The 10,450-nt window shown below is 40.8% G+C and overlaps 1 protein-coding gene across 1 annotated transcript in view; it reads left to right on the top strand.

Moving 5' to 3' along the window:
• Positions 1–10,450, top strand: part of ift172 (intraflagellar transport 172) — a 26,275-nt gene that overhangs the window by 11,652 nt on the left and 4,173 nt on the right. The window contains exons 13-20 of the mRNA XM_079645332.1: positions 2,259–2,381; positions 2,847–2,956; positions 3,111–3,174; positions 5,068–5,154; positions 5,342–5,458; positions 5,647–5,757; positions 6,812–6,931; positions 8,692–8,787. Coding sequence (XP_079501458.1) covers positions 2,259–2,381; positions 2,847–2,956; positions 3,111–3,174; positions 5,068–5,154; positions 5,342–5,458; positions 5,647–5,757; positions 6,812–6,931; positions 8,692–8,787 — 828 coding nt within the window. The remainder of the gene's footprint in view (positions 1–2,258; positions 2,382–2,846; positions 2,957–3,110; positions 3,175–5,067; positions 5,155–5,341; positions 5,459–5,646; positions 5,758–6,811; positions 6,932–8,691; positions 8,788–10,450) is intronic.

Raw genomic sequence — 10,450 nt, 5'->3', positions numbered from 1 at the left:
GCTCTCGTCTATAGAAAATAATGTGCGCCAGGGAACCTTCGTCCCTGAACAGAAAACTACCTCATGGCGGCTTGTGCTCTGTCACAGACTGGCAACAACAATGCACCCAAGCTGCTCCTCCTTAGAGAGAGATAGCAGCAATACCCAAGCTCCTCCCCCTTAAGAGAGATAGCAGCAATACCCAAGCTCCTCCCCCTTAAGAGAGATAGCAGCAATACCCAAGCTCCTCCCCCTTAAGAGAGATAGCAGCAATACCCAAGCTCCTCCCCCTTAAGAGAGATAGCAGCAATACCCAAGCTCCTCCCCCTTAAGAGAGATAGCAGCAATACCCAAGCTCCTCCCCCTTAAGAGAGCTAGGAGCAATACCCAAGCTCCTCCCCCTTAAGAGAGATAGCAGCAATACCCAAGCTCCTCCCCCTTAAGAGAGATAGCAGCAATACCCAAGCTCCTCCCCCTTAAGAGAGATAGCGGCAATACCCAAGCTCCTCCCCCTTAAAAGAGATAGCAGCAATACCCAAGCTCCTCCTCCTTAAGAAAGATAGCAGCAATACCCAAGCTCCTCCCCCTTAAGAGAGATAGCAGCAATACCCAAGCTCCTCCTCCTTAAGAGAGATAGCAGCAATACCCAAGCTCCTCCTCCTTAAGAAAGATAGCAGCAATACCCAAGCTCCTCCCCCTTAAGAGAGATAGCAGCAATACCCAAGCTCCTCCCCCTTAAGAGAGATAGCGGCAATACCCATGCTCCTCCCCCTTAAGAGATATAGCAGCAATACCCAAGCTCCTCCCCCTTAAGAGAGATAGCAGCAATACCCAAGCTCCTCCCCCTTAAGAGAGATAGCAGCAATACCCATGCTCCTCCCCCTTAAGAGAGATAGCAGCAATACCCAAGCTCCTCCCCCTTAAGAGAGATAGCAGCAATACCCAAGCTCCTCCCCCTTAAGAGAGATAGCAGCAATACCCATGCTCCTCCCCCTTAAGAGAGATAGCAGCAATACCCAAGGGTGTACACCTATGCCATGAGAAAGGAGAGAGAGGTGAAAATGATGAACTGTGTCAAAGGTTGAATACCTAAGCAAATTATTCCCCAACAATAAGTACACCGTCTGGGTGTTAAAACCTTTTTAATGTGTCCACAAAAGAAACACAAATACATTGTAATCCACTAATTAGCGTTCACATTCAGCATGCTGGAGGATGGGTGATATAAACCTCGATACTGTGGGAAGAGTAGGGGTCACGGGGTCACCCACATCAATAGCTTTGCTTCCGTCCCTTCACAGCTGATACTGGGATGTATTGATTAAAGAGCAGTGCGGATCCAATCACTGGGACTGTGAATGGTTTGGTCTGACGGTGTCGCTGCACACAGAGGTCACGGGGTCGCAGAGATCAATATTTATCGTCTCTTTTGGGGGTTTGATTAACTAACGTGAGGAATAGTGAAGTAGAGTAATTGTGAAAGCTCATCTGAGGATTGAGCGTTGGAGGTCAGAGGTCAACAGGATCAATATGCGGCTTCCTGTGGAAAGTCTCGATATCCACGTTTCGATTTCGCTCTCCAGAGCTCACAACACATTCAAACAAACTGCAGTATTTGTGGAGACGTGACGCAAATCAAATGATCTTAAACAGTGAAGTTAAAGCAATGAAACTTACGTTGGTTGATTTATTTTAACGATGACAGGGATTTACATTATAGTTGAAACAGGAAGTCGATAACATGATTAGTGCCATAACAGAAGTGTAGTCTATGACACTGATCATTAAATAATCATTCAAATTATTTCAAATTTATAAAAAAAAAGACTTTTTCATCAGCATGTTCACTATTTTAAACAAATACACTCATTTATTGATCAAAAAAAGCAAATCAAATGAATCCTCATTATTCTAAATCATTTAAGATATGATATCATCTTTATATTTGACTATAAAAACGTTTCTTTTTAAGACGTAAACTTTAGAAAGGTTTGATGAGTGTGTGTTTGATTCGAAAAAGCCCTTCTGTATTTAGAGACAAGATAGTCCCTATTTGTGTTTTTGAAAAAGTCAGAGACAAAACGTGTGTGTGTGTGTGTGTGTGTGTGTGTGTGTGTGTGTGTGTGTGTGTGTGTGTGTGTGTGTGTGTGTGTGTGTGTGTGTGTGTGTGTGTGTGTGTGTGTGTGTGTGTGTGTGTGTGTGTGTGTGTGTGTGTGTGTGTGTGTGTGTGTGTGTGTGTGTGTGTGTGTGTGTGTGTGTGTGTGTGTGTGTGTGTGTGTGTGTGTGTGTGTGTGTGTTTTCAGGCAGCAGAGCTGTCCATCAAGTTCCTGAGTGCAGATCGAGCGGAGGAGGTCGTCCAGTTGGTCGGACCTCGACTCACAAAGCTGATGAAGTACAACGCTGTGGGTGCACACACACACACACACACACACACACACACACACACACACACACACACCCCATTTTGACCTTGTTTCAACCTGTTAAACAAAAAGAACCAACAGAGTATTGAATAATTTGCTTTAAACGAGCTGCTTGTATGAGTCAGATTTAATTATATTTGTAATTAGCCTGTTTGTTCTCCTCCTTGTGTGTGTGTGTGTGTGTGTGTGTGTGTGTGTGTGTGTGTGTGTGTGTGTGTGTGTGTGTGTGTGTGTGTGTGTGTGTGTGTGTGTGTGTGTGTGTGTGTGTGTGTGTGTGTGTGTGTGTGTGTGTGTGTGTGTGTGTGTGTGTGTGTGTGTGTGTGTGTGTGTGTGTGTGTGTGTGTGTGTGTGTGTGTGTGTGTGTGTGTGTGTGTGTGTGTGTGTGTGTGTGTGTGTGTGTGTGTGTGTGTGTGTGTGTGTGTGTGTTGTGTTTTAATGTCTCAGGCTGCTGAGCTCTACCTGAACATGAACCTGATCAAAGAGGCCATCGATGTGTTTATTGACGGAGAGGAGTGGAACAAAGCCAAGAGGGTCGCCAAGGAGCTGGAGCCCAGGTCTGACACACACACACACACACACAGACACACACACACACACACACACACACACACACACAAACTGCACATCAACGGAGTTCATTTACTCTTGTAGTTTTCACATTTGCTGCTACTTTAATGCCTTGCGTGTCATCACTCTGATCTTTGGCAGGTACGAGGATTATGTGGACCAGAAATATAAAGAGCACCTGAAGAACCAAGGCAAAGCTGACTCTGTACGTACAACTACACACTCTGTGACACTCTGACACACACTCTGTGACACGCTCTGACACACTCTGTCACACACTCTGACACACTCTGTCACACACTCTGACACACACTCTGTCACACACTCTGACACACAATCTGTCACACACTCTGTGACACACTCTGTCACACACTCTGTCACACACTCTGTCACACACTCTGTGACACACTCTGTCACACACTCTGTCACACACTCTGACACACTCTGTCACACACTCTGTCACACACTCTGTCACACACTCTGTGACAAACTCTCTGTCACACACTCTGTCACACACTCTGTCACACACTCTGTGACACACTCTGTCACACACTCTGTCACACACTCTGTCACACACTCTGTCACACACTCTGTCACACACTCTGTGACAAACTCTCTGTCACACACTCTGACACACACTCTGTCACACACTCTGTGACACACTGTCACACACTCTGTCACACACTCTGTGACACACTCTGTCACACACTCTGTCACACACTCTGTCACACACTCTGTCACACACTCTGACACACACTCTGACACACACTCTGTCACACACTCTGTGACACACTCTGTCACACACTCTGTCACACACTCTGTCACACACTCTGTCACACACTCTGACACACACTCTGTCACACACTCTGTGACAAACTCTCTGTCACACACTCTGACACACACTCTGTCACACACTCTGTCACACACTCTGTCACACACTCTGACACACTCGATATAACATCTTATTGAGGAGAAATGGCATTATTAGGACCAAATTCACCCTCATCACAATATGAGGTATCATTAACTCAATTAAAGCTTTTTTATGTATAAAATAAACAGAAAACAACAATTAGTCGTCCAGTTAAACCCTTTATTAAAGTTTAAGGCCACAACAAGACTTCTGCAGTGTACTTTTTACTGAGATTTACAAGATGTCTGATTGTTTAAGTCCTCACAAAGAAAACTACCCCAATCAACTGGTATTTGGATGAGCAAATAAGTGAAGGTTCCCATTTTACTTTTAACAAATCAATCTAGAAAACATTACTTGTTGCGGTACCACTTTACAATAAGGATTCATAAAGGGTTCATAGTTAGGTTATGAACTAGGTTGTAAACACTTTATTAATCATTAAGAACCATTTATAAACCAGTTCTAACATAGTTTTCATTCATCAACACAGGCTCACTATTTGGCAAGATGACTAAGCCTCATATTGGCTACTTAGCGAGAATCAACTCAGTGAGCAACTGATACCAAGGATGCTGGCTGATGAAGGAGACGAAGTAAGCTAGGTAGCCAATATAAGACTTAGCAGTATAAATACATGAGGGCTCACTATTTTACAAGATGACTAAGCCTTATATTGGCTACTCAGCGAGAATCAACTCAGTGAGCAACAGATACCAAGGATGCTGGCTGATGAAGGAGACGAAGTAAGCTAGGTAGCCAATATAAGACTTAGCAGTACAAATACATGAGGGCTCACTATTTGGCAAGCAACCGGTCACAGTTGCCCTGTTTATCTCATGTCTTATAAAAGCTTGTTAATGATTTATAAAGTGTTCACAACCTAATTAATAAATGAAATACAAACTATTCGTAAACCCTTTATAAGAGTAGTCTTATTGTAAAGTGGTACCCTCGTTTCTTGTTGTTTGTGTAACTAAAAGGTAGCCTTGTAATGTGTGTGTGTGTGTGTGTGTGTGTGTGTGTGTGTGTGTGTGTGTGTGTGTGTGTGTGTGTGTGTGTGTGTGTGTGTGTGTGTGTGTGTGTGTGTGTGTGTGTGTGTGTGTGTGTGTGTGTGTGTGTGTGTGTGTGTGTGTGTGTGTGTGTGTGTGTGTGTGTGTGTGTGTGTGTGTGTGTGTTTTCTAGCTGGTGGGAGTGGATGTGATGGCAGCGCTGGACATGTATGCAGAGAGAGGCCAGTGGGAGAAATGTCTGGAAACAGCATCCAAACAGGTACTGGGAACTCACCTGGTTATTTGAGTTAAGATGTTGATAACAGACAAAGAATATAGATAAATTACAAAGTATTGTTTATTGTGATCTAACCCTATATTATTAGCTAAGTAAAACTGCATATATCTCAAGTTTTTAAATTAAATATCCTGTAGTGAGTGCTCCTCTTCATCCTCCCTGTTGTCAGAACTTTAAGATCCTGCAGAAGTACGTGGCTCTGTACGCGACACACCTCATCAAAGAGGAAGATGCTCCGAAGGCTCTGCAGCTCTACGTCCAGCACGGAGCTCCTCCCAACCCTCAGGTAACTCATATCCAACAAGTTCCCAGCTTCAATTTAGATGTGAATATAGAGGACTACTTTTGTTGGTGTTGGTTACACTTCACTCTATGAAATGTGTTGAAAGCCAGATTCGAGCGACAAAAACTTCTGCCATGTTTAGTTTTCTGTTTATGTATTTAATGAAACAAGCGTCTATCTTTTACTTCCAGAACTTCAACATCTACAAGCGGCTGTTCCTGGATCTGATCAACCTCCCCGAAACTGACGGACCCGAGTCTTACCGGATGTGGGCCGACCTCCGCAACTTCCTGCTGCAGCTGGTAAATCACAGGAGGGTCCATTTTACAGCTGACAAAAACACCATGTCTCTTCTACATCAACGTGTGTCCCCTCTTCTCCATGTCTCTTCTACATCAACATGTGTCCCCTCTTCTTCATGTCTCTTCTACATCAACATGTGTCCCCTCTTCTCCATGTCTCTTCTACCTCAACATGTGTCCCCTCTTCTTCATGTCTCTTCTACGTCAACATGTGTCCCTTCTTCTTCATGTCTCTTCTACATCAACATGTGTCCCCTCTTCTTCATGTCTCTTCTACATCAACATGTGTCCCCTCTTCTTCATGTCTCTTCTACATCAACATGTGTCCCCTCTTCTTCATGTCTCTTCTACATCAACATGTGTCCCCTCTTCTCCATGTCTCTTCTACATCAACATGTGTCACTTCTTCATGTCTCTTCTACATCAACATGTGTCCCCTCTTCTTCATGTCTCTTCTACATCAACATGTGTCCCCTCTTCTTCATGTCTCTTCTACATCAACATGTGTCCCCTCTTCTTCATGTCTCTTCTACATCAACATGTGTCCCCTCTTCTTCATGTCTCTTCTTCATCAACATGTGTCCCCTCTGTGGAAAGAGACTCTGAAAGTTTCAGGAACAAAGATTCTCTCTCTTTTTGATCCATTTCTATAAAAACCTGTCTGAAAATGAGCTGATCAGATTTTGGCCACTTTATGATGTCATAACGATGTGTTGTCTTCTGTAACCATTAGCCAATCAGCAACCAAGGTAACCCCCCCCCCTTATCACCTGAATCTCCTCCTAGAGCACCATTGAGTTCTTTGTAACCAAATGTCTCTCAGAGGGGCGTGGGGAGGGGCTCCTTATTTTCATCTAAAGTAACAGACAGAGAATCAGCACTTTGGAAACAGGGCTGAAACAGAGGGGATTATGGGTAATGCTGCAATGATCTATTTGCTGTTTCCGCCAATCAGAGACAGGCTCTGTATATTTCTGAGACCTGTGATATATTGATGAAAAACCGTATCATAGGGACCTTTAAGTGCATATGCTTTTTGTGTGTGTGTTTCCAGTGTGAGAACATGTCCAGGTCTGCTGAGGCTAACTCTCCGGCTCATGAGGACTTTGAGCAGATGCTTCTGATCGCTCACTACTACGCCACAAGATCTGCAACTAGAGGAGTCGCTCAGCTGGTACAATGAACTCTCTAGGATCACTAGTTTCACCTGCATCCAACCTGACTAAATACTAGATTTCTGTCATGGATCCAAAACCTTAGACACTCAAGACATAACAAGCTATAACAACATAGAGACACAGACACACTGCTGATTGAGGAAATGATTATTTTGTTGTACAACAGTATAAGAGCCAGAATACTCGCGTCAAGTCCGCCAAGAGTATACTATGTGTCTGTCTGAAGAATAACAGAATCTCACAGGTTTTATACACTTCTTTTTAGTTTACACAGCTCTATACCTTTGGACCTTTTACAATCACATGTTACAAGACCCTATGCTCAATAACCAGAGATGGCAAAAGTACACACATCCTTTCCTCAAGTAGAAGTACAGATACTCGTGTTTAAAAATACTCTGGTGAAAGTAGAAGTCCTGACTAAACTTCTTTACTCAAGTCAAAGTAAAGAGGGCTTTGAAATGTACTTCAGTAAAAAGTACCCATAACTAGCAGCTGTTTTAAAGAGTACCTGACCTCCCTTTATATTAATAGAACAATAATGTCATTGTTAGCTAATGAATGTTTCCATGGTGACCAACGGCAACATGACAACGTTTTCATTGGTCCCTCTTCTTTAGAGAAGACCAGGAAATGATGGATACACGGATCGTGTTCAAATCAATAGGCACGCAATGACTCTAAATAGTAATGATCACGCCACCAAACACACATTCAGACTAAAGGAACCAGCCTGTTTGGAAAATGAGAGAAGTAGAAAGTACAGGTATTTGGGTTCAACATGTAAGAAGTAGAAAGTACAGGTATTTGAGTTCAACATGTAAGAAGTAGAAAGTACAGGTATTTGTGTTCAACATATAAGAAGTAGAAAGTACAGGTATTTGTGTTCAACATGTAAGAAGTAGAAAGTACAGGTATTTGTGTTCAACATGTAAGAAGTAGAAAGTACAGGTATTTGTGTTCAAAATGTAAGAAGTAGAAAGTACAGGTATTTGTGTTCAACATGTAAGAAGTAGAAAGTACAGGTATTTGAGTTCAACATGTAAGAAGTAGAAAGTACAGGTATTTGTGTTCAACATGTAAGAAGTAGAAAGTACAGGTATTTGTGTTCAACATGTAAGAAGTAGAAAGTACAGGTATTTGTGTTCAACATGTAAGAAGTAGAAAGTACAGGTATTTGTGTTCAACATGTAAGAAGTAGAAAGTACAGGTATTTGTGTTCAACATGTAAGAAGTAGAAAGTACAGGTATTTGTGTTCAACATGTAAGAAGTAGAAAGTACAGGTATTTGTGTTCAACATGTAAGAAGTAGAAAGTACAGGTATTTGTGTTCAACATGTGAGAAGTAGAAAGTACAGATATTTGGGTTCAAAATGTAAGAAGTAGAAAGTACAGGTATTCGGGTTCAAAATGTAAGAAGTAGAAAGTACAGATATTTGGGTTCAAAATGTAAGAAGTAGAAAGTACAGGTATTCGGGTTCAAAATGTAAGAAGTAAAAAGCTGTCAGAAAAATAAGTAGTGGAGTAAAGTACTGATACCAGAAACATTTACTTAAGTACAGTAGCAAAGTATTTGTACTCCACTACTTCCCACCTCTGTAATGAACACATTCATGGTACAAAGGTCTCTTTAGATAAACTGAGGGATGAAACTCACGAGCATGATTTACAACACGTGATCATATGTAGATTATTTCAACGTTTCAGTTTCTACGTTTGGAGCTACATAAAGTCTTGTTCCTCTACTGTGTTTCAGGTGAGTCTCCCAGCCAGGCTGTCCGTTTCTCTGCTGCGTCACACCGAGCTCGTTCCTGCTGACAAAGCTTTCTACGAGGCGGGGCTGGCCTGCAGGGTGGGTTTCTGATCAGAGGGGGAGACACAGGAGCTATTCCACTTTAAATGGAGTCTCTGTACTTTAAGTTTTATAGCGTTTTTTATATTTCGTTTTTTTCTAGTGTCTAAAATTGGTAAATCCATTTGGTTCTATTCCTGTATATCACATGTGTCAAACTCAAGGCCCGGGGGCCAAATCAGGCCCTTGGTGGATTTAATTTCGGCCCGCAGGATAATTTCTAATTACTATTAGATCTGGCCCGCCGGTATATTGCACACACACCTTCACTCCATCCCGAGGGTCTCCTCAGCTCAGAGCCTGACCCCAAACATTGATGACCTTGCCCCCAAGATGAGATGCTAAGTATCTGAGCTAGCATCACAGAGCAGCACACTGAGTTTAATGGATGTTTCCTTCTGCACTTTCTCTCATGACAACAGGGCAAGTTTGTTTTTTCTTTGAGGGGAATTGTATTTTTGAAGCTGTTGTTGGCAAAAGATTTGGAGTAAAAAGTCAGAATTTAGAGATTTTGAGAAAAAAGTCAGAATTTTTAGATCTTGAGTAAAAAGTCAGAATTTTTCGATTTTGAGTAAAAAGTCAGAATTTTGAGATTTTGAGAAAAATTCCGAATTTTGAGGAAAAAGTCAGAATTTTGAGAGAAAGTCAGAATTTAGAGATTTAAAGAAAAAAGTCAGAATTTTGAGATTTTGAGAAAAAGTCAGAATTTTGAGATTTAGAGAAAAAGTCAGAATTTTGAGATTTTGAGTAAAAAGCCTGGATTTTGAGAACAAGTCAGAATTGTGAGAAAAAAGTCAGAATTTTGAAAGAAAGTCAGAATTTAGAGATTTAGAGAAAAAAGTCAGAATTTAGAGAACATTTCAGAATGTTGAGAAAAAGTTAGAATTTTGAGATTTTGAGAAAAAAGTCAGAATTTTTTGATTTTGAGAAAAAAGTCAGAATTTTGAGACAAATTTTGAGAAAAAGTCAAAATTTTGAGAAAAAGTCAGAATTTTGAGAAATAAGTCCGAATTTTTTGATTTTGAGTAAAAAGTCAGAATTTTGAGATTTTGAATAAAAAGCCAGAATTTAGAGATTCTGAGAAAAATTCTGAATTTTGAGATTTTGAGTAAAAAGCCTGGATTTTGAGAACAAGTCAGAATTGTGAGAAAAAAGTCAGAATTTTGAAAGAAAGTCAGAATTTAGAGATTTAGAGAAAAAAGTCAGAATTTAGAGAACATTTCAGAATGTTGAGAAAAAGTTAGAATTTTGAGATTTTGAGAAAAAAGTCAGAATTTTTTGATTTTGAGAAAAAAGTCAGAATTTTGAGACAAATTTTGAGAAAAAGTCAAAATTTTGAGAAAAAGTCAGAATTTTGAGAAATAAGTCCGAATTTTTTGATTTTGAGTAAAAAGTCAGAATTTTGAGATTTTGAATAAAAAGCCAGAATTTAGAGATTCTGAGAAAAATTCTGAATTTTGAGTCAAAAGTCAGAATTTTGAGAGAAAATCAGAATTTTGAGATTTAGAGAAAAAAGTCAGAATTTTGAGATTTAGAGAAAAAGTCAGAATTTTTAGATTTTGAGTAAAAAGTCAGAATGTTGAGAAAAAGTCAGAATGTTGTGATTTATACACGAGATATGAACCTGGGTACCGGATTAACTAGACTCGTTATATGTTTGACC

This window comes from Notothenia rossii, assembly GCF_949606895.1.
Source record: "Notothenia rossii genome assembly, chromosome: 8".
Classification (NCBI taxonomy): Eukaryota; Metazoa; Chordata; class Actinopteri; order Perciformes; family Nototheniidae; genus Notothenia; species Notothenia rossii.
This window is presented reverse-complemented; position numbering and strand designations above follow the sequence as displayed.